The sequence below is a fragment of the Pseudophryne corroboree genome, chromosome 3 (genome assembly GCF_028390025.1).
Source record: "Pseudophryne corroboree isolate aPseCor3 chromosome 3, aPseCor3.hap2, whole genome shotgun sequence".
Lineage (NCBI taxonomy): Eukaryota > Metazoa > Chordata > Amphibia > Anura > Myobatrachidae > Pseudophryne > Pseudophryne corroboree.
In genome coordinates this window covers 104,240,881-104,266,178 of record NC_086446.1, presented here as the reverse complement: position 1 = coordinate 104,266,178, position 25,298 = coordinate 104,240,881, and the positions used below count along the sequence as shown (strand labels likewise).

The 25,298-nt window shown below is 47.3% G+C and overlaps 1 protein-coding gene across 1 annotated transcript; it reads right to left on the bottom strand.

Annotated features, from left to right (window-relative positions):
* Positions 1-7,275: 7,275 nt before the first annotated feature.
* Positions 7,276-23,904, bottom strand: LOC135054900 (zinc finger protein OZF-like). The gene is made up of 5 exons (XM_063958358.1): positions 23,627-23,904; positions 14,238-14,402; positions 12,610-12,798; positions 12,025-12,088; positions 7,276-10,168 (listed from the first exon to the last, which is right to left on the bottom strand). Exons 1-5 carry the CDS (start codon positions 23,657-23,659, stop codon positions 8,925-8,927), a joined length of 1,695 nt encoding a protein of 564 aa, XP_063814428.1. The 5' UTR covers positions 23,660-23,904; the 3' UTR covers positions 7,276-8,924.
* Between the last annotated feature and the right edge of the window lie 1,394 nt (positions 23,905-25,298).

Here is a 25,298-nt window from a genome sequence, read left to right as displayed (position 1 = left end):
TGCATCTGAAGATGCGATCCGGACCACTTGTCCAACAGATCCCACTGAAAGATCCTTGCATGGAACCTGCCGAATGGAATTGCCTCGTAAGAAGCTACCATCTTTCCCAGGACTCGCGTGCAGTGATGCACCGACACCTGTTTTGGTTTCAGGAGGTCTCTGACTAGAGATGACAACTCCTTGGCCTTCTCCTCCGGGAGAAACACCTTCTTCTGTTCTGTGTCCAGAATCATACCCAGGAACAGCAGACGCGTCGTAGGAACCAGCTGCGACTTTGGGATATTCAGAATCCAGCTGTGCTGTTGTAGCACTTCCTGAGATAGTGCTACTCCGACCAACAACTGCTCCCTGGACCTCGCCTTTATAAGGAGATCGTCCAAGTACGGGATAATTATAACTCCCTTCTTTCGAAGGAGTATCATCATTTCGGCCATTACTTTGGTAAATACCCTCGGTGCCGTGGACAGACCAAACGGCAACGTCTGGAATTGGTAATGGCAGTCCTGTACCACAAAACGGAGGTACACCTGGTAAGGTGGGTAAATGGGGACATGCAGGTAAGCATCCTTGATGTCCAGTGATACCATGTAATCCCCCTCTTCCAGGCTTGCAATAACCGCCCTGAGCGATTCCATTTTGAACTTGAACTTCCTTATATAAGTGTTCAAGGATTTCAAATTTAGAATGGGTCTCACCGAACCGTCTGGTTTCGGTACCACAAACATTGTGGAATAGTAACCCCGTCCCTGTTGAAGGAGGGGAACTTTTATTATCACCTGCTGGAGGTACAGCTTGTGAATTGCCGCCAGCACTACCTCCCTGTCCTGGGGAGTAGCTGGCAAGGCTGATTTGAGGTAACGGCGAGGGGGAGACATCTCGAATTCCAGCTTGTATCCCTGAGATACCACTTGTAAAACCCAGGGATCCACCTGTGAGCGAACCCACCGGTCGCTGAAGTTCCGGAGACGGGCCCCCACCGCACCTGGCTCCACCAGTGGAGCCCCAGCGTCATGCGGTGGATTTAGTGGAAGCAGGGGAGGATTTTTGTTCTTGGGAACTGGCTGTATGGTGCAGCTTTTTCCCTCTACCCCTGCCTCTGGGCAGAAAGGACGCGCCTTTAACCCGCTTGCCTTTCTGGGGCCGAAAGGACTGTACCTGATAGTACGGTGCTTTCTTAGGCTGTGAGGGAACCTGAGGTAAAAATGTCGACTTCCCAGCTGTTGCTGTGGAAACGAGGTCCGAGAGTCCATCCCCAAACAATTCCTCACCCTTGTAAGGCAAAACCTCCATGTGCCTTTTAGAATCCGCATCACCTGTCCACTGCCGAGTCCATAATACTCTCCTGGCAGAAATGGACATTGCATTAATTCTAGATGCCAGCCGGCAAATATCCCTCTGTGCATCTCTCATATATAAGACTACGTCTTTAATATGCTCTATGTTTAGCAATATAGTGTCCCTGTCAAGGGAATCAATGTTATCAGACAGGGAATCAGACCACGCTGCTGCAGCACTGCACATCCATGCTGAAGCAATAGCAGGTCTCAGTATAGTACCTGAGTCTGTATATACAGACTTCAGGATAGCCTCCTGCTTTCGATCCGCAGGCTCCTTTAAGGCGGCCGTATCCTGAGACGGCAGTGCCACCTTTTCTGACAAGCGTGTGAGCGCTTTATCCACCCTCGGGGATGTCTCCCAACGTAACCTGTCCTCTGGCGGGAAAGGGTACGCCATAAGTAACTTTTTAGAAATCACTAGCTTCTTATCGGGAGAAGCCCACGCTTCTTCACACACTTCATTCAACTCATCTGATGGGGGAAAAACCACTGGTTGCTTTTTCTCCCCAAACATAATACCCTTTTTAGTGGTACCTGGGTTAATATCAGAAATCTGCAACACATTTTTCATTGCCGTAATCATGCAACGGATGGCCTTCGTGGAATGTACATTAGCCTCGTCATCGTCGACACTGGAGTCAGACTCTGTGTCAACATCTGTGTCTGCCATCTAAGGTAGCGGGCGTTTTTGAGCCCCTGATGGCCCTTGAGACGCCTGGGCAGGCACTGGCTGAGAAGCCGGCTGTCCCACAGCTGTTATGTCATCGAACCTTTTATGTAAGGAGTTGACACTGTCGTGTAAAACCTTCCACATATCCATCCACTCTGGTGTCGACCCCGCAGGGGGTTACATCACATTTATCGGCACCTGCTCCGCCTCCACATAAGCCTCCTCATCAAACATGTCGACACAGCCGTACCGACACACCGCACACACAGGGAATGCTCTGACTGAGGACAGGACCCCACAAAGACCTTTGGGGAGACAGAGAGAGAGTATGCCAGCACACACCACAGCGCTATATAACAGGGATCTACACTACACAAAGTGATTTTCCCTATAGCAGCTATATAAATACAGTTTTGCGCCTAAATTTAGTGCCCCCCCCCTCTCTTTTTTACCCTTTGAGCCTGGAAACTGCAGGGGAGAGCCTGGGGAGCTGTCTTCCAGCGGAGCTGTGAAGAGGAAATGGCGCCAGTGTGCTGAGGGAGATAGCCCCGCCCCCTTCACGGCGGGCTTCTCCCGCTCTTTTATTAATATTATGGCAGGGGATTTTTGCACATATATAGTTTATTAGACTATATTATGTGCTTTTTGCCAATTTAAGGTACTCTAATTGCAGCCCAGGGCGCCCCCCCCCCCAGCGCCCTGCACCCATCAGTGACCGGAGTATGTGGTGTGCATAGGGAGCAATGGCGCACAGCTGCAGTGCTGTGCGCTTTCTTAATGAAGACCGGAGTCTTCAGCCGCCGATTTCCAGGACGTTCTTCTTGCTTCTGGCTCTGCAAGGGGGACGGCGGCGCGGCTCCGGGACCGGACGACCGAGGCTGGGCCTGTGTTCGATCCCTCTGGAGCTAATGGTGTCCAGTAGCCTAGAACCCCAAGCTAGCTGCAAGCAGGTAGGTTCGCTTCTCTCCCCTAAGTCCCTCGTAGCAGTGAGTCTGTTGCCAGTAGATCTCACTGAAAATAAAAAACCTAATAAATACTTTCTTTTACTAGAAGCTCAGGAGAGCCCCTAGTGTGCAACCAGCTCGAGCCGGGCACAGATTCTAACTGAGGTCTGGAGGAGGGGCATAGAGGGAGGAGCCAGTGCACACCAGTAGTCCTAATTCTTTCTTAGAGTGCCCAGTCTCCTGCGGAGCCCGTCTATTCCCCATGGTCCTTACGGAGTTCCCAGCATCCACTAGGACGTCAGAGAGAGAGAGAGAATTTTTAGTACTGTATACCCTGCCTCCGGAGAGCGGGATACAGGGAGACTCACCACACTTCCATATCCAAGCAAATACGCTCGTAAGACGCTGAGTGGATTCAGACGCTACTGATGTACACTACCGCTACTGATAACGGATAACGGACACGGTCGCTCACTGACGGACACGGACGCTGAGCGGCTTCCACGTGTATGCAGACGCTAAGGCCTGCGACTCGGTCTGGGCGGGATTTCTAGTGTACACAACCGCAGTGTCTAAGCTGCGACCGAGTACCCTCGTGGTAGCGTCTGAGCCGGAAGTGAGGTCATTCAGTTCATGAAACGAAAGAAGCACGGAAACTGGCCATGAACTCGGAGGAGGGGCGGCCAGGAGAGCGTCTGAATCCCCCTGTTGACTTAAACTCCCAGGATCGCGGCCTCTACCTAGTCCTGGCGCCTATGATCCCTGGAGCGTAGCGTTGTCACACTCGAGATGTTCGGCGCATCAACACACTGTTTGTAGTCTCCACCAAATCAGTGTAGCTGTGTCCTGACCCCTCTAGTAAGAGGAAGACCATAGACTCACCGTCTCCCCATGCTCCAGCCACAGCCTGGTTACGTCTGCTGGACCTGCTAGAACATCCGACACAGACGCCCGTCGAGACAGCACTAATACCCGAAGGTAAGCGTTGTTGCGACCCGGTGGGGAGTTGTTGGAGCGACTCTGTCTAATATGCGTTTAAAACGCTGTTAAGAGAAGTCGCTCAAAAACAATATAGTAAGTCTATAAAAATAAAATAATAAAAGCTTGAGGCTGCTACTCTCAGCAGCCCTGCGACCATGCGGCTTCCTGCCGCACCAAGCAAAAAACTGATTTGACTGAGTCATTGGGCGGGACTATATGATGAAGGCCCCGATGCATCCTGGGAGGCCAGAAAGCTCGTGACCGTGTTGGTGCCATTTTCGCTGTCGCACGACAATATCCCAGTGTTATCCTGTGGATAATCCTGTGGACCCTGCCAGAGAAATTATTTTTTTTTATTTTCTTCTTCTATCTACTACACTATCTCATCAATGTAGCAAGACCTAACATTTTTCTGTTACTTTTTAATGCCAAATTGCTCCATTATTTTATTTGCTGTTCCCTGTAACCCGACACGCTCTGTACAAGTTATACCTGTTGTATTATTGACATCTTACTCCAGGCATGTATTGTTTTTTCTGTTAACACAAAATAAAATAAATTGATTATAAAAAAAAAAATGTAGGCCTCAATATATTAGACTTAAAATAAAACTGCTTATTTAGTTACAGATAGCAAATAATACCAATAAGCCTAAACCAACTAACTGATCTATTAGCTTGGCGGATTATTGGTCTTGTCGGCTGCCACTAACTCTTTGAACCTATCATCCTCACTACTTCCCCCACCTTATAGTTGTGTGGCTTGGAATGTATATTACGATTTCTATCATTAAAATGGGTTATGTTTATTAGTTGGTCCCATAATTTTTATCTATATAGTACAGCCACACTGAGCTTCACTACATTTTAGATTACACACGGATAGCACTTCACTTTTCCAAGTTCAGGGGAGAGCGGAGGATTAATCACCTAACTTGTTAATATTTTTCCCCCCAAAATTGTTTTTTTTTTTTTTTTAATTAACAAATTAGGTAACCAATAGCTATTTAAACCAGATGCAGTATTAAAATGCAAGATCAAGTTCAAATAGCTATTACAGGTTGAGTATCCCATATCCATATATTCCGAAATACGGAATATTCCGAAATACGGACTTTTTTGAGTGAGAGTGAGATAGTGAAACTTTTGTTTTTTGATGGCTCAATGTACACAAACTTTGTTTAATACACAAAGTTATTAATAATATTGTATTAAATGACCTTCAGGCTGTGTGTATAAGGTGTATATGAAACATAAATGAATTGTGTGACTGTAGACACACTTTGTTTAATGCACAAAGTTATAAAAAATATTGGCTAAAATGACCTTCAGGCTGTGTGTATAAGGTGTATATGTAACATAAATGCATTCTGTGCTTATATTTAGTTCCCATCACCATGATATCTCATTATGGTATGCAATTATTCCAAAATACGGAAAAATCCGATATCCAAAATACCTCTGGTCCCAAGCATTTTGGATAAGGGATACTCAACCTGTATTTACATTACAAACCTTACTGTATTATTTCCATCAAAAACCTTACTATTTTAGCTTTAATATATTTACGCAATATATGTGTGCGTATGTATATAGGGGGTCATTCCGAGTTGATCGTAGCTGTGCTAAATTTAGCACAGCTACGATCAGGCAGTCAGACATACGAGGGGACGCCCAGCACAGGGCTAGTCCGCCCAGCATGTCAGTGCCGCCCCCCCCCCCCCCCACAGAAATGCAAAAACATCGCACAGCGGCGATGGTTATGCATTTCAAGAGTAACTCCCAGCCAGCGCAGTACCTGCGGCTGGCCGGGAGAACCTCTTCGCTGCCCGGGTCACAGCGGCTGTATGTGACGTCACGCAGCCGCCACCCAAACGGTCCAGCCACGCCTGCGTTGGCCGGACCGCGCCCCCCAAACGGCGGCTTAATGCCGCTGTCCAGACCTCTCCCGTCCAGCGACCGCCTCTGCCTGTCAATCAGGCAGAGGCGATCGCTACGGTACAACGGCCTTCGGCCGTCCACCACTGCGGCGCCGGCGTAGATCCGTCCCGAACGCTGCGATAAACTGCAGCGAGCGATCGGGTCGGAATGACCCCCATACTGCGAGTGTGGAGTGGGGGAGGTGATGTATCAGACAGAGGGGGGGCAGAGAGGAGAGGGAGTGAATTGCAACAAAGTTGAGCGATGGCTGGGGAGGAACAGGACGAGCAGGTGCAGCTGTCAGAAAGGGGGGTGGCTAACAGTGTTTGGGACACACTAGGGGCGGAGCCATGGCTTCTGGGGGGGCGGTGTCATGAGTCTGCCTGATCACTGTGAACAGTGGTGATCAGGACAAATAGGAGGAGGATCTGTGGGTTGGGGATGGCCGGGAGGTCCCTCTGAGATGGTGGCTACTGGAACATTATCTTCCAGCAGCTGCCCAGTGGGCATATCTGACTGGTCGAATCAGATGCGACAATATCAGGGAAAGCCCAGCTTGGTGAGGTCGTAACTGATGCGACCATGCCAGGCAATGGTGTTCTGCTGTACATTGATACATAGTATGTTTTAGACAAAAATACCCTTTAGGTCCAAATTATTCGCCGCACAGTGCCAAATTTGTGGAAAGTTTTTTTTTTTCCCCCCCCCACCTCCCAGGCAACTCCGTGCCATCACCATGGATATAAAATATTAAACAAATCTAAACTTATTATAAATGTATAATATATAATTATTTTCTTTATCCACCAATATGGTTTTCACATTTTATGAAGCAACCCTTACAATGGTGTTGCACTCGTGGTGACTGGTTATCTGGGGCAACCTAGGATTTTCGCATTGATGAATAAGAATAAAACTGATAAAGTTTGTCTAATGTTACAAGACCAGGAATAAATATATCACTAGAACACTTCTACAATCTGGCAGAATTTATGAACTAGTCAGCCAAGCAGACTTTATCCTGCCCCTTCCAAAACAGTGCAACACAGAGTGGCTACATCACTCTGAGCAATGCCTTATTTCTCTAGGCAGCAAAAATCCTAAAAACAGTGGCACTCAGACAAAAAACAGTCAATAGTTTTAAGTTTGATGACCAACATATCAGTGTCACTTCCATCAGGGAGCTTTGAGTAAAGCACTCCAATGAAAGTGTCATAAAGGAGACTGAAACGTTGCACGTTTCTATTTGTTGCAGCCATTGCTGACCTCTCGGAATGCACTGACCAAGCTAATATTAATTGGGCACAAGGGAGTACCTCTAGAGCTGTGTATATACCCTATGCCCAATGGTGAGTGGTCAGTGCCTTCCAACTTGAGAAACAAGGTAGAGGATTTGATTTCAAAAGAGACAAATATAATGCAATATAATGTATGTGGAAAAGTATAACTTTTATTGCCAGAATAGCACAATATACTTATTTACAATAATATATTTCTCCCACAACTGTTACAGTATGCTTCCTTGGTATGTGCCAATACATTTTCAACAGACCGTTTGCAATGAGCAGTGCTAGCTAAAAGGACCGAGCAAGTCATTTTCCTCGTTGCACCTTGAGAAGTATAGGGTTTTGGCAAATCTTTTTTTCTTAAGTAAACTTGTGCTACAACTAGAACATTTACAGAGAAGGGTAACCACCTTGAGTAGCCTTATGGTAACGGTTATAACAAAATCATGAGTTACTATATGTATTCTTGGGGGGGGGGAGGGAAGTAATCACAAGCCACAATTATTAAATGAACACACCTCCTCCCACAACCACTTAATGTTGGCCAACAGAACTGGCTGCCATTTTTCCCTGGCTAGGGAAAACATTTCCAAGGAGGTAGTGCAGCTTTAAGTCCTTGATAATTGCAGGATACACCAAGATGCTAAATGTACTCCCTTAAGTTAAATTTGCTTTTATTAGGGGTACATTTAGATGGTGTGTAATAGGATCCACGTTTGCCGGAGGTGCGGGATGCCGGCTAATCTCCGATTTTTTTTTTTTTAAAGCGGCAATCATTTACAAAGCATGGTTTTGCTTTGTAAATGATTGCCACTTTAAGGAAAACCTTCCGAGATTGTCCGGCATCCTACACTTACGGCAAACGTGGACCCTATTACATATGCCCCCATATTTGTTCCCAAATATATTTATATATATATATATATATATAAAATTATTAAGGATAACAAAAAAACAAAACGTCTCCATTATTCCATTTGTATTCCCAGTACTCAGCCAGAGGGAAGTGAAGCTGGAATGGGTTTGTTGGATCGACCCTAATTAGGTCAACACTCATTGTTTCGACAGGCACTAGGTCGAAACAAGGAAAATGGGTCGACATAAGGTGTTTTTTTTATTTTTTTTATGTGTAGTTTTATTCGGAACGTGACCGGGAACCCCAATTAGTACACCATGTCCCCTCGCCATGCTTCGGGCAAGGTTACTATTCCGAATCGTAGTCCACATGGATCATAAAGTATGAAAAAGTAAAAAAAAAAAAAAAAAGTGAAAAAACTAATGTCAACGTTTTCTGTGTCGAACTAATGACAACGTCAACCTTTTATAGGTGTCGACCAATAGTGGTCGACCTATTGATGTTGACCTTATTAAGGTCGACCTAAGGACCGTATACTGTGAAGCTATACTGCTTAAAGCAACAATCTAGTATGAAGTCACACACAGCCCCCTGGTGACCAGCCTGCGGTACCTGTTGAAAAGGTTCAAATCAGGGGTGGGGAATCTTTGGCCCTCCAGCTGTTGTTGAACTACACATACCAGCATGCCTTACTAGTTTTACTATTTGGCCATGCTAAAACTGTTGTAGAGCATGATGGGATGTGTAGTTCTACAACAGCTGGAGGGCCGAAGGTTCCCCATCCCTGATCTAGATCAAGAACAGTGAGGACATATCAGTTGAAGAAAATGCTTTTGATGGAGAACTTTCATCCAAAAAAGGAAAAATAAATAAAAAAATATTCCTATCTTTAATAGGGGTTCTTACCCCAAAATAATTTTGTGCATTTAACTCACAAATCTTCTTGATCGTTTGCATGAATCCTCTGATGTTTAATAAGAGTTGCGTTACTACTGAAAGGTTTCTGACACTTGGCGCAGGAGAAGGGTTTCTCCCCTGTGTGAATCCGCTGGTGTATGATCAGATTTGTGGTGCGGGTGAAGCTTTTCCCACAGTCAGGGCAGGAGAATGGTTTTTCCCCCGTGTGCGTTCTCTGGTGTCTAACAAGAAGGGACTTCCGGTTGAAACCTTTCCCACAGTCTGAACACGCGAAGGGTTTCTCTCCCGTGTGAATCCTCTGGTGGACGACAAGCGCCGATTTCTGGGAAAACCACTTGCCACACTGAGGACACATGGACCTGCTCATTTCACCGTGGCTCCTCTGATGTTTGCGAAGGAACATTTTGGAGCAGAAATGTTTCCCACATATGCTACAAGACAGGTTTGATGCCTTATGCGCCCTCTGATGCTTAACCAGATCAGAATTCTGAATAAAATACTTCCCGCACTCCGAACAGGAAAATGGCTTCTTCCCAGAGTGACTTAGCTGGTGCCTCACATAATGGGAACGTTGGTTAAAGCATTTCCCGCAGGCTGAGCAGGAGAAGGGTTTCTCTCCAGTGTGGGTCATTTGATGCCGCAGGAGCGCCGACTTCAAGATAAAACACTTCCCGCACTCCGAACACAGGAACAGTTTTTCGCTTGTGTGAATCTTCTGATGCCTCATGAGGTGTGACTTACAGGAGAAGTGCTTCCCGCAGTCTTGGCAAGCTGTCTCCTTCTCGCTGTGTTCCACCTGATGTTTATTAAAATCTGAGGTGCTAGTGAAGGACTTGGAGCATACAGAACATTTATACGGCCTCCCTATGGCACCTGCACGTTGTCCAAGCTCATTCATCGACTTTTTGGCAAGAACTGTACCGCCTGCGCTGACCTTTATCCCATCATTACCATTTCCTGTGTTACACACCAAAATATAAGTAGAGGTGTATTCTGTCTGTGTACACTTAGTGTAGTATATTCCTCCACCTACAGATTGTCCGGGCTCATCTGCAATCTCAGTGGGCGTGTTTTCTGTTTGCGTATGTTTCGTCGTTGTGGTCTTGCTGACTGGAACATCGGTCGTTCCCAGCCATTTGCTATTTTCCAATGTGCGCCCTATAGGATATGTTTCTACATCAGCAACAGCTAAATCTTTCCTGGAAAAAAGGAGGCATTCAGACATGTTCGGTCTTGTATTTCCGCCCATAGAGCAGGCTGAGGAGAAAAAATAAAAAAACACCATTAGACTACTAGCGGAGAAAAACATACGCCAGCACTTCATTACATGGCCAGAATATAAAAGGACTACAGTTAGTGGATATGGATCCCACCTGTACCTGTAAGAGTGCCAATGTGGAACATCACAAGTCAAAGGTGACAGTACCTTCCACTACGGTGACTGATGAGGCACACACACATCATCAGCATCATCATCAAAAGCTGCGTGACAAATTATATACTTCACCGCTATTCATAAACAATGTTTAAAAAAGAAACATACCTCCCAACATTAGTTAATCCCAGAATCTGTACATGGGCATCCGGATGGTAGGTCAACAGGGTTAAATGAGCAACACATGGTTTTTCCTTATTTTGATGGTTCAGATTAGGCACTTTGGGGGAGAGTTAGGGTTAGGCTGTGGGAGGGGATCTGGTTGCATTATAGCCGGCGTGGCCACATCCTTGAGGGCATGCTTACCCCTTCTGTGGCCCTAGGCCACCTCCCTGGTGACAAAAACATCTTACTGACGCATGCAGTGGTGGCACCTGTGTCCGCTGTGAGTGGAAGAGAAATACCAACCTCCTGCAATCTGGGACAAACCTCTGAGTCACAGGACAGCCCTCTCAAAACAGGACAGTGTGGCTGCCTCTGTGCTCAGCCCATCATCTAAAAGTATGCTGCCCACAATATACTTATCACCACAATACTTCTTCTAACACTGCCAAATCCCTAGCCATCATGCAAGAACAGTCATAAGCCCCAGCCATACAATCATAAAAACAAACTTTGTATGACTTATTCAATACTTCACTTGTGTATTAATTTAACTTTACTGTGAGATAGGGTATCTGAAGTCACCTCATAATTAACTTACTGTGAGATAGGGTATCTGAAGTCACCTCATAATTAACTTACTGTGAGATAGGGTATCTGAAGTCACCCCATAATTTCTTGCTCTGTGTAAAAACACTTGGCCTAGGGCAGAGGTTCTCAAACGTGCTCCTCAAGGCACCCAACGGTCCAGGTTTGAAGTATATCCAAGGCTCAGCATAGATGGGTGAAATCAAATTGACTGAGGCACTAATTAAACACCTGTGGCCCAGCATGGATATACTTCAAGCCTGGACCGTTGGGGAGCCTTGAGGAACGCGTTTGAGAACCTCTTGGCTAGGCCATTGAGCCTTAATAGAATCATAGAATTCTGCTGCAATTTTTAACTTCCCTATATTTCATAGTATGGGGAAATGATTCCATATATAATTACACTGACACTATATAAAAGCAGGTGGGTAAAAAGCAAGGCTGAAATAGATAAATCATCGTTTTAATCGGTAGTTGGGAAGTAGATAAGCGAACGGAAGCAGTTGGAGGGGAAGGCCTTCACATGGGGTGTGAGCTCACACTACTAGAAGAGGTTGTAAGCCAGATGTCAGGGAGATAAAGAGGCCATGCATGGCAACAGCCTTATTTGCAGATGAGAGGGTACTCCAATGCACAAGAAAGAAAGAGTTATAGATGTACAGAGCAGGATCATGTTTAGGGTTTGCTCTCTACCATGTAGACAGCAACTATGGAAAATGAATGCAGACAAGAGAGAAGACAGTCTGGGTTTACAGCCAAGTTTATGAACGATTGGATGGAAGGGTGCAGATTAGTTGTTGGATTTAACAAAACGAAGCCCTGGATTCACCTCATTTAAAAATAATGAGACAGATGTTTGATTAGGAGGTGAAGAGCCAATGATCCAGCACATGTGTTGCCAGGAGATCAACCGGATGAAGGGAGGTATAAGGAATGTTGACATGACCTAGATGGCACTGACCCTACAATACCTGACATTGTCTCTTACCTAAAGTTCCTTCCAAGTGAACATCTTCACCACCACTCTGGCAATTTCCTGGAAGATTCCACTCCTACATGAACAAACAGCGGAACATAGTTAGCGTTTTCTACAGAGACAATTATACAAACCACAAAACATTATTAATACCCCTTGTCAGACCGCCTGAGGTGGGTTGTACACGGGGGCCTGATACGGGAGCTCCCAGTGTGCGACCCGCCTCAGGCGCCCTGATGCCGCTGACTGCAACCCGGCATATTGCCGGGTTGGTGACGTCAGCGGTGATGGTGCTTGGAGATAACATGATCTCCAAGCGCCACCCGTATACACACAGTGATCGGAAAATGGGTCGCATCGACCCGGCTCCCGTTCACACCGCACAGTGAGCAGGGTTGAACACGAGTTCAACCCTGCTCGTGACCATGGTTGAATTACCGGGTCACTCGACCCGGTATTTCAACCTTGCACCTTTCAGACTGCACCTGAACACGGGTTATATGCGTTCATGTGCCAATAACCCGTGTTCATAGGTGGCGGTCTGAAAGGGGTATAACTTTATCTATGACTGTTTAATGCCCCATTCCCAGCAGTCACCTCTCCAGTCAGCAGCTGAATGATCTTGTTGGTGAGTTCCAGGATCTTCTGGTCATTGTCTCTCTCATGAATCAGCGAGTGAGGTGGAGGCTCCAGGGTGGGGCTCTGATTCCTGCTCAATCCATCCATTGCATGGGGTCTGCTATGGATGGTGTCCTGCTCCCCGTATTTCTTCAGTGGCCCATAATCCTGGATAATTGAAAAAAAGGACTATACTAATAAAAGACATTACTCTCCCATCTCTGCAGAGTAATAAGAATAAAACTTCCACTCTCCCTGTGTACTTAAATTACTTTGTTTGCCCTGCTGTTAGCTAAAGATAAATGTTGAGCTGGCCACACACAGACATGTCTTGTTGGCGATATTGCCATGTCTCATCCAGAATGGCCAAACATTTCAAGTGATGTCACTGGCCTCAAGGAAGTGAAAATTACACTATGTAACCAGAAACAGTTTCCCTTCACAGCAGAGACTTTCAATCAAAACCTACAAACACCCCTCACATATTACTTCTTCCATAATGAAAATCAGCTTCACACTCCCATTAAGGCTCTTAACTAACCATTGGTGGTTCTGCCCAGTAAAATTCACCAATGGGAGCACCTTCTGCTAATCACACGCCGGGATGACTTTCACCAGGGCGAGGTGTTTTTTACCTCTGGAACTGCCAGTCCGGGCCAATTATCAGAGAGCACTTCCAATGGAAAGCCCCTTCACTGCTATTACAGCAGCCCTACACAGCCTCTAGGGCAGAGGTTCTCAAACTCGGTCCTCGGGAGCCCACACAGTGCATGTTTTGCAGGTAACCCAGCAGGTGCACAGGTGTATTAATTACTCACTGACACATTTTAAAAGGTCCACAGGTGGAGCTATTTATTTCACTTGCGATTCTGTGAGGAGACCTGCAAAACATGCACTGTGTGGGCCCCCGAGGACCGAGTTTGAGAACCTCTGCTCTAGGGGCTGCAGCCAATGCAGTAACTAGTAGCCGTCATTATCTAGTGCCAAATCGTGTGGGATCGTGCTTGCTCATAGTTTTTCATGCAGAAAGAATGCAGGAGCTGTCGTAGCTCTTAAGCACTTATTGCGCAGAATTCAAATGACTTGCGTGCCCGATCTCCCTTCTAATGTGGCTGGAGATTGGGGGGGCGCAAATCAATTGTTGTTTTTTCTCTCATGTTGATCGCACCCATTAGTGTCTGGTTTAGCTGCGTAAAGCAGCTAAACCTGACCAAAGTGCTGAGCATGGTCACGAAAAGTGCCGTTTGGGTGCCCAAACGGGTCATTTTCTGTGCATTTCAGCTCGCCACCCCCAGGGAGTGCAAGCTGAAAAGCAGTTGCTGGCAGCCAACATTCCCAAATCGAGCTACGATTGAATAGCTCCGTTTGGGCGCCATCTAGTGGCTGCCGGCGGGATAACGTTTGAATTCCGCCCATTGTGTCTTTGCCATGTAGTGAGCTCAATCAATAAGAAGGGACTCTGTCTATACACACAAGTTAGTCACTTTACTAGACAGCCAGGGAGAGTTTACAGATTACCATTCAGATGGCTAAACAAATGTTAACATCTGCGGAAGTAGTAAATGATGTAATAGTGATGTCACTGTGACACTCTTAGACCCCCTCACCTCTCCGGTCAGCAGGTAGATAATTTTCAGGGTGAGGTTCAGTATCCTATCGCTTATGTCATCGCGAATATTCTTAATTTTTAAGGCGTCTGCTAGCTGCTCAGTAAGCAGGGTCTGCTCCACGGAACCATCTTCAGATTGTATCACAACTTCATTTTCGAAAACCTAATAAGTGAGGGAAAATTAAACATGACAGAACATTTTAGGAGGTGCCCATCTAATGTGTAAAAGTAGAATTTTTTAATAGGTGACTAGCAAAGATAGATTCTATGACAAAACGTAAAGTCATCTTGTAACACATCTAAATCAAATTCTATCAACACAAGCAAATATTAAAGGAGATCTAAATGTAAGGGAAAAAAGGGAAACACTGGATTTCTAGTGTACTGGAGAGTGCTTTGCTTTTCATGAAATTGCAAACACTTTAATGAAACCATATCAGAGTTGCTTACTACACATTGTCATATTTCTGTTAAAGTCTATCCGAATTACTTAAATCTAAGAAGAGGAACTATACATTACCTGTTTACAACATCACATGTCCCTATGCTCTCAGTTCATACTCAGTTACCCTCCTTAACTCTTTTTTACCAGAATTAATTTACATCTTTATTACCAGACCACAACATACAGTTTTATATATATATTTTATTTTTATTAGGAAAAATTAACATTTTTATTGTTTCATTATGCCTGGCCCAATTAATCAATACTTCCAAACCAATACTACCTGTACCCTACCTCCACATGAGTATAAAACGCAGAGTAGATTAATTGCAATCTCTTTTGGGCAAAGACATATTTAAATATTGGTGCATGTCACTGTACATAATTTGTTTGCATTATGAACTGCCCAGGGTCCGACGATTCTAGGGGCCATCGAGCAGGGGTAGGGTGGGCTGGAGGGCATTTGGCTCTCTCGGTTTGTGAACGCTGCCTGGCCTCTCTGATTGTGAATGACGCACACTCAGGACATCCAAGAAGTATTCGCTAGCTGCCTCCCAGCCTGCAGCCAGATAGTTAATGAAGAATGTGGAGAGATAGTGCAGGACTGCAGGAGGTGGTAAATTATGATTTTATTATTTATTCCCATGATTGGGTGGGCAGGGGCTCCAGTTAATTACTTTGCCCAGGTCCTGTCAGCAATACATAATAATAAGTAAAACCTATTGAATGCAAACATAATAAGATTTTAAAAACCTACCGGTAAATCTTTTTCTCCTAGTTCGTAGAGGATGCTGGGGACTCCGTAAGGACCATGGGGTATAGACGGGCTCCGCAGGAGATATGGGCACTATAAAGAACTTTAGAATGGGTGTGCACAGGCTCCTTCCTCTATGCCCCTCCTCCAGACCTCAGTTAGAGAAACTGTGCCCAGAGGAGATGGACAATATGAGGAAAGGATTTTGTTAATCTAAGGGCAAGATTCATACCAGCCCACACCATCCACGCCGTATAACCTGGAATATACGCAACCAGTTAACAGTATGAACAAAAACCAGTATCAGCTAAAGACTGATCTTAACTGTAACATAACCCTTATGTAAGCAACAACTATATACAAGCCTTGCAGATTTCGTCCGCACTGGGACGGGCGCCCAGCATCCTCTACGGACTAGGAGAAAAAGATTTACCGGTAGGTTTAAAATCTTATTTTCTCTTACGTCCTAGAGGATGCTGGGGACTCCGTAAGGACCATGGGGTTTATACTAAAGCTCCAGACCGGGCGGGAGAGTGTGGACGACTCTACAGCACCGACTGAGCAAACGCAAGGTCCTCATCAGCCAGGGTATCAAACTTATAGAAATTTGCAAAAGTATTTGAACCTGACCAAGTAGCTGCTCGGCAAAACTGTAAAGCCGAGACGCCTCGGGCAGCCGCCCAAGAAGAGGCCACCTTCCTAGTGGAATGGGCCTTTACTGAATTTGTTAACGGCAATCCCGCCGTAGAATGAGCCTGCTGAATCGTGTTACAGATCCAGCGAGCAATAGTCTGCTTCGAAGCAGGAGTGCCAACTTTGTTGGCTGCATACAGGACAAACAGTGCTTCTGTTTTCCTAACTCGAGCCGTCCTGGCTACATAGATTTTTAAGGCCCTGACTACATCCAGGGACTTGGAATCCTCCAAGTCACCCGTAGCCACAGGCACCACAAGAGGTTGGTTCATATGAAGTGAATAAACCACCTTAGGCAAAAATTGAGGAGTCCTCAACTTTGCTCTATCCACATGGAAGGTCAAATAGGGGCTCTTGTGAGACAAGGCCGCCAATTCGGACACCCGCCTTGCAGATGCCAAGGCCAACAACATGACCACCTTCCAAGTGAGAAATTTCAATTCAACTGTTTGAAGAGGTTCAAACCAGTGAGACTTCAGGAACCGTAACACCACGTTAAGGTCCCGGGGTGCCACTGGGGGCACAAAAGGAGGCTGGATGTGCAGCACTCCCTTTACCAAAGTCTGGACTTCTGGGAGAGAAGCCAATTCCTTCTGAAAGAAAATAGATAGGGCCGAAATCTGTACCTTAATGGAGCCTAATTTCAGGCCCATATCCACTCCTGTCTGTAGAAAGTGGAGAAAACGGCCCAGATGGAAATCTTCTGTAGGAGCATTCTTGGCTTCACACCAAGAAACATATTTCCTCCAGATACGGTGATAATGTTTTGCAGTCACCTCCTTCCTAGCCTTTATCAGAGTAGGGATGACCTCCTCCGGAATACCTTTCCCAGCTAGGATTCGGTGTTCAACCGTCATGCCGTCAAACGTAACCGCTGTAAGTCTTGGAACACGCAGGGTCCCTGTTGTAACAGGTCCTCCCTGAGAGGAAGAAGCCATGGATCTTCTGTGAGCATCTCCTGAAGATCTGAATACCAGGCCCTTCGAGGTCAATCTGGAACAATGAGGATTGTTCTCACTCTTTTTTGTCTTATAATTCTCAATATTTTTGAGATGAGAGGAAGAGGGGGGAACACATAGACCGAATGAAACACCCAAGGTGTCACCAGGGCGTCCACCGCTACTGCCTGAGGGTCCCTTGACCTGGCACAATACCTCCGAAGCTTCTTGTTGAGGCATGACGCCATCATGTCTATGTGAGGAATTCCCCAAAGACTTGTTATCTCTGTAAAAACGTCTTGATGAAGTCCCCACTCTCCTGGATGGAGATCGTGTCTGCTGAGGAAGTCTGCTTCCCAGTTGTCCACTCCCGGAATGAAGACCGCTGACAGAGCGCTTACGTGATTTTCGCCCAGTGCAGAATCCTGGTGGCTTTCGCCATTGCCACTCTGCTCCTTGTCCCGCCTTGGCGGTTTACATGAGCCACAGCTGTGACGTTGTCTGATTGAATCAGAACCGGTAAGTCGCGAAGAAGATTCTCCGCTTGTCGTAGGCCGTTGTATATGGCCCTCAATTCCAGTACGTTGATTGTGTAGACAAGCCTCCTGGCTTGACCATAGGCCCTGAAAACTCCTTCCTTGTGTGACTGCTTCCCCATCCTCGGAGGCTCGCGTCCATGGTCACCAGAACCCAGTCTTGAATGCCGAACCTGCGACCCTCTAGAAGGTGAGCACTTTGCAGCCACCACAGAAGAGACACCCTGGCCCGGGGGGACAGGCTTATCTTCTGATGTATTAGTTGATGGGACCCTGACCACTTGTCCAGGAGGTCCCACTGAAACGTCCTTGCATGAAACCTGCCGAAGGGGATGGCCTCGTAGGCTGCCACCATTTTCCCCAGAACTCGAGTGCATTGATGAACAGACACTCTTTTTGGTTTTAGCAAGTCTCTGACCATGTTCTGGAGGTCCTGGGCTTTTTCCATCGGGAGAAAAACCCTCTTCTGTTCCGTGTCCAGAATCATGCCTAGGAATGATAGTCGAGTCGTTGGAATCAATTGTGACTTTGGCAGATTGAGAATCCAACCGTGTTGTTGTAGCACTCCCAGGGAGAGCGACACGCTCTTCTGCAATTGATCTCTCGATCTTGCTTTTATCAGGAGATCGTCCAAGTATGGGATAATTGTGACTCCCTGCCTGCGCAGGAGCACCATCATCTCCGCCATCACCTTGGTGAAAATCCTCGGGCCGTGGAAAGCCCAAACGGCAACGTCTGAAACTGGTAATGACAGTCCCGTACAGCGAATCTCAGGTACGCCTGATGAGGAAGATATATGGGGACATGAAGGTATGCATCCTTTATGTCTAGTGACACCATAAAATCCCCCCCTTCCAGACTGGAGATCACAGCCCGGAGCGATTCCATCTTGAATTTGAACTTTTTCAAGTACAGGTTTAGGGATTTTAGATTTAAAATGGGTCTGACCGAACCATCCGGCTTCGGGACCACGAACAGGGTCGAATAGTACCCTTTCCCCTGTTGAACTAGGGGAACCTTGACAATCACTTGCTGTTGATACAGTTTTTGAATTGCAGCTAACACTACTTCCCTCTCTGGGGAAGAAGCTGGCAAGACCGACTTGAAAAATCGGCGGGGGCACCTCTTTGAATTCTAGTTTGTAGCCTTGGGATACAATATCCATCGCCCAAGGATCCACGTCTGACAGAACCCAGACCTGGCTGAAGAGTCGAAGACGTGCCCCCACCGGTGTGGACTCCCTCAGTGGAGCCCCAGCGTCATGCAATGGATTTAGTAGAAGCCGGGGAGGACTTCTGCTCCTGGGAACTAGCCGGAGCAGGTGCTCTCTTTCCTCTACCCTTACATCTGGCGAGGAAAGATGAGCCCCGACCTCTTCTGGACTTATGCGACCGAAAGGACTGCATCTGATATTGTGGAGTTTTCTTTTGCTGCGGGGGAACAAAAGGCAAAAAGGTAGATTTACCCGCGGTAGCTGTGGAAACCAGGTCCGCGAGACCTTCCCCAAATAAAACCTCACCTTTGTATGGCAAAACCTCCATATGCTTCTTTGAGTCGGCATCACCCGTCCATTGGCGGGTCCACAGGGCTCGCCTAGCAGAAATCGCCATGGCGTTGGCTTTCGAACCCAGCAGCCCAACGTCTCTTTGAGCGTCCCTCATATATAAGACTGCGTCTTTAATGTGGCCTAAGGTCAATAAAATGGTATCCCTATCTAGGGTATCAAGGTCAGCTGACAAGGTATCTGTCCAAGCTGCAACCGCACTACACACCCATGCCGATGCTATTGCCGGTCTGAGCAAAGCACCTGTATGTGCATAAATAGACTTTAAAGTAGTTTCCTGTCTGCGATCAGCAGGATCCTTGAGGGCTGCCGTGTCCGGAGACGGTAGCGCCACTTTCATTGCCGCTCTGCTCCTTGTTCCGCCTTGACGGTTTATATGTGCCACCGCTGTGATGTTGTCTGACTGTACCAGGACAGGTCGACCCTGAAGAAGGCTTCTTGCTTGTAGCAGGCCGTTGTAAATGTCTCTTAAATCGAGAACATTTATGTGGAGACACGCTTCCTGGAGCGACCATCTCCCCTGGAAGTTTCTTCCTTGGGTGACTGCACCCCAGCCCCGGAGACTTGCATCTGTTGTCAGAGTACCCAGTCCAGGATACCGAACCGGCGACCTTCTAGGAGGTGAGAACTTTGCATTCACCACAGGAGAGAAATTCTGGCTCTGGGAGATAGACTTATCTTCCGGTGCATGTGCAGGTGAAACCCGGACCATTTGCTCAGCAAATCCCACTGAAACACCAGGGCATGAAACCTGCCAAATGGAATGGCTTCGTACGCCGCAACCATTTTCCCCAGAACCCGAGTACAGTGATGGATGGACAGACACACTCTTCGGCCGCAGAAGTTCCCTGACCATCGACTGCAGTTCTAGAGCTTTTTCTTCTGGAAAAAAAAACTCTTCGTAACTCCGTGTCCAGAATTATGCCCAGAAAAGACAGCCGAGTGGCCGGAATCAACTGAGATTTCGGCAAATTTAGCACCCAACCGTGCTGCCGGAGCACCAACAGTACCAAACTCACACTCCTCAGCAAGCGTTCCATGGACCTCGCCTTTATCAAGAGATCGTCCAAGTACGGGATAATTGTAACCCCCTGCCTGCGAAGGAGAACATCATTTCTGCCATGACCTTGGTGAAAATCCTCGGGGCAGTGGAAAGCCCAAACGGCAACGTCTGAAATTGGTAATGAGTATCCTGTACCGCAAACCTTAGGAATGCCTGATGCGGAGGATAAATCGGGACGTGTAAGTAGGCATCCTTTATGTCCACTGACGCCATAAAAACCCCCCCTTCTAGGCTGGCAATCACCGCTCGAAGAGATTCCATCTTGAACTTGAAAACTTTCAAGTATGGATTGAGGGATTTTAGGTTCAGAATCGGTCTGACCGAACCGTCCGGTTTCGGCACCACAAAGAGGCTTGAGTAGAACCCCTCCCCCCGTTGAGACGGGGGAACGGGAACAATGACCCTCTGAAGACACAACTTTTGTATTGCTGCCAGCACGACCTCCCTGTCCGGAAGAGACACTGGCAGTGTCGACATGAAAAACCGGTGAGGGGTCGTCTCCTGAAACTCCAGCCTGTAGCCCTGAGATACAATCTCTAGAACCCACGGATCCAAGTCCGATTGGACCCAGACCTGACTGAAGAACTGCAGACGGCCCCCCACCGGTACGGACTCCCCCAGGGAAGCCCCAGCGTCATGCGGTGGACTTGGTAGCGGCAGGGGGGGACTTCTGGTCCTGGGCGCCTGACACTGCAGGCGACTTCTTTCCCCTTCCTCTACCTTTTGAAGCGAGAAAGGATGAACCTTTTCCTCGTCTGTATTTATTTGGACGAAAGGACTGCATCTGCTGATGTTGTGGCTTTTTGTGTTGTGTGGGAACATAGGGAAGAAAAGAGGACTTACCCGCCGTTGCGGTAGAAACCAGGTCCGCCAAGCCTTCCCCAAACAGGACATTACCTTTGAAGGGTAACGCTTCCATAGCTCTCTTGGAATCGGCATCAGCATTCCATTGATGGATCCACAGCGCCCTCCTGGCCGAAATCGACTTGGCATTGGCTCTTGACCCCAAGAGACCAACATCCCTCGCCGCATCCTTCAGGTAATCTGCAGCGTCCTTGATATAACCAAGAGTCAAAAGAACAGTATCTTTATCAAGGGTATCCATATCAGCAGCTAAATTCTCAGCCCATTTAGCAATAGCACTACTCACCCATACCGACGCCACAGCAGGTCTGAGCAATGCACCCGTATTAGTGAAAATGGACTTCAGAGACGTCTCCAGCTTGCGATCTGCCGGATCCTTGAGAGCTGCCGTGTCAGGAGACGGAAGCGCCAACTTCTTAGACAAACGAGATAAAGCTTTATCAACATTAGGAGATGCCTCCCATTTTCCCCTATCAATAGATGGAAAAGGATACGCCATGTAAATCCTCTTGGGAATCTGCCACCTCTTGTCCGGCGACTCCCAAGCCTTTTCACAAAGAGTATTCATCTCATGAGAGGGGGGAAACTGCACCTCAGGTTTTTTCTCCTTAAACAAGCAAATCCTTGTTTTCTGTACGGCAGGTTCCTCAGAAATGCGTAACACATCTTTTATAGCCACAATCATGTACTGAATACTCTTAACTAATCTTGGATGTAGAGGAGCCTCAGTGAAGTCGACATCGGACTCAGAATCCGTGTCGATATCAGTATCTACCACTTGAGTAAACGTCCGCTTTATCGACCCCGAAGCGGTCTGTACCTGCGACAAAACATCCTCCATGAATGTTTTCCACACCTGTGTCTGTGATTCAGATTTATCTAATCTCTTTGATAAAGAAGTCACATTAGAATTAATTGTATTCAACAGTGCAAGTAAGTCAGGTGTCGGCTGCGTCGACAGAGCCAACTCCAGACCCGCATCTGCCCCCCCCGCATAACCTCCTCCGGTGAATAACATTCAGCCTCAGACATGTCGACACCTAGTATCGACCCACCGACACCCACATACAATGCCTCAGCCAGGGGACAGGCCCACAAGGAAGCCTGGATAGAGAAACACAGAGGGAGTATGCCAGCTCAAACCCCAGCGCCCATACATCCCACCAACGAAAATATATGTACCAGCACTGCCCAATACTACCAATTAAGCACCAGCTACTGTGTCCCCCCCCCGATAAGAACCCCGTTACGTTAATGGAGCTCGTGGAGGTCCCGGACCAGCGTCTCCTGCATGCTTGTGAGGAGAAAAAGGCGGCTGTGAGCCGCGCGGCTAAGCTCCGCCCCCTCCCGGCGCGCTTCAGCCCGCCAAATTCAAAATCACTAAAACATGCTGCCCAGGGCGCCCCCCCGCCCCCCTCCCAGTGCCCTGCACCCTGTGAGTGCGCTGTACCTTTACTGAAGTCTTCTGCCATCCTGAAGTCTTCTGTTCTTCTCATACTCACCCGACTTCTGTCTTCTGTGAGGGGGGTGTCGGCGTGGCTACGGGAACGAGCAGCTAGGCGCACCAAGTGATCTGGAGCTAATGGTGTCCAGTAGCCGAGAAGCAGAGCCCTTAAACTAAGTAGAAGTAGGTCTGCTTCTCTCCCCTCAGTCCCACGATGCAGGGAGCCTGTAGCCAGCAGGTCTCCCTGAAAATAAAAAACCTAACAAAGTCTTTTCCAGAGAAACTCAGGAGAGCTCCCCTAGTGAGTGTCCAGTCAGTCCTGGGCACAAAGTCTAACTGAGGTCTGGAGGAGGGGCATAGAGGGAGGAGCCAGTTCACACCCAGTTTAAGTCTTTTCAGTGTGCCCAAGCTCCTGCGGATCCCGTCTATACCCCATGGTCCTTTTGGAGTCCCCAGCATCCTCTAGGACGTAAGAGAAAGTTCTTTATAGTGCCCATATCTCCTGCGGAGCCCGTCTATACCCCATGGTCCTTACAGAGTCCCCAGCATCCTCTAGGACGTAAGAGAAAAATAAATAAATATGGTATTTTTGGCACTAGTTAATTCTATGGACACCATATGAAAGTGGACTCTGCCCACCTGTCATTCCTGGGAAGACTCAGTTCTCTTGAGAAGGTGGGAAGCTGGCGCTACTGTCCAAATCCCCATCTCCACTCAAGAGCCCTGTGCTGCCAGCCAGCCGTTTAAGGACACTGTATACAGAGATGGCATGTGTGGGCAGAGTAAGGAAGCTGCAGCAGCAACAGCTGGGCACTGGCCGCAGCTCAACTGCAATGACAGATGGGTTCCATAAAATTAAGAGGTGCCGCATATTTAAACATAAAAAAAACATGGGTAAAATTATTTCAATTATTATTAAATTGCTTTCTTGTGAAATAACTTCTGCACATGGGTATCCTTCAGTACTGGGAGTACCATTTAGCACATCTGATTTTGCAATCAATTGTTGCAGTGTTATCCTGCTACTCCTAATTACAGATCAGTAATGTACAATGTGCCACACATTTATAATGACCAGAACTGTACCTCCCCCGTTGCCTCAGGACAGCCCTCATTCATTGTCAGCGTTGTCGTGGGGTCCAACACTGCTGCAGCTCCTTTGTATGCAAGGTAAGCGCTGCTGCTGCAGAGTGTAGATATTGCCCGGGCCACAGAGCATGCGCAAAAAGAGGGCGGTGACAGCTGCAGCGCCCGGACACACGCTTCGCTAACTGCGCATGCGTACGAATGCCCATCTGTGCCGGGATAGAGCGCGCCGACGCCAGGCGTCTGCGCTTCTCACGTGACAAGTGGTGGCTGGGATCACGTGACGAAGCCCTGCTCTCTGAGTCACATGATCAGGAGAACCTGCCCAGGCTCTCTGTGTCTTATAGACAGTGACACCTGCTGTCCTCCCAAGCATAGTATCATACCCTCCAACATGACCCGCCCCACTAGGTACAAAATGCTCTGTTTCTGGACTTCCCTCCTAATTTATTATTGCCATCACCTGTGAAGAAACAGCTTTCTTATCATTTAACTAGTTCAACACAGGTGATGGAAATCATAAATTAAGAGGGAAGTCCAGAAACAGAGCATTTTGTACCTAGTGGGGCGGGTCATGTTGGAGGGTCTGTAGCATATGCACCTGTGTGTTATACATAGTGGTACCGGCATACGCATATGCTGACACTAGTCTCCCAGAGTGGCAATTGGGGAGGAAGTGTTTTATGCCTTCTTGTCAAAATGGTAACTAAGTATTATTTTCTGGGGCACTTGTAATCAATGGCCTCTACTAGATATACAGTACAGCTAGGTATTATATATATATATATATATATATATATATATATATATACACACACACACTGCTCAGAAAAATAAAGGGAACACTTAAACAGCACAAGTCAATCACACTTCTGTGAAATCAAACTGTCCACTTAGGAAGCAACACTGATTGATAATCAATTTCACATGCTGTTGTGCAAATGGAATAGACAACAGGTGGAAATTATAGGCAATTCGCAAGACACCCCCAATAAAGGAGTTGTTCTGCAGGTGGTGACCACAGACCACTTCTCAGCTCCTATGCTTTCTGGCTGATGTTTTGGTCACTTTTGAAAGCTGCCGGTGCTTTCACTCTAGTGGTAGCATGAGATGGAGTCTACAACCCACACAAGTGGCTCAGGTAGTGTAGCTCATCCAGGATGGCACATCAATGCGAGCTGTGGCAAGAAGGTTTGCTGTGTCTGTCAGCGTAGTGTCCAGAGCATGGAGGCGCTAACAGGAGACAGGCCAGTACATCAGGAGACGTGGAGGAGGCCGTAGGAGGGCAACAACCCAGCAGCAGGACCGCTACCTCTGCCTTTGTGCAAGGAGGAACAGGAGGAGCACTGCCAGAGCCCTGCAAAATGACCTCCAGCAAGCCACAAATGTGCATGTGTCTACTCAAACGATCAGAAACAGACTCCATGAGGGTGGTATGAGGGCCCGACGTCCACAGGTGGGGGTTGTGCTTACAGCCCAACACCGTGCAGGACGTTTGGCACTTGCCAGAGAACACCAAGATTGGCAAATTCGCCACTGGCGCCTTGTGCTCTTCACAGATGAAAGCAGGTTCTCACTGAGCACATATGACAGACGTGACAGAGTCTGGAGACGCCAAGGAGAACGTTCTGCTGCCTGCAACATCCTCCAGCATGACCGGTTTGGCAGTGGG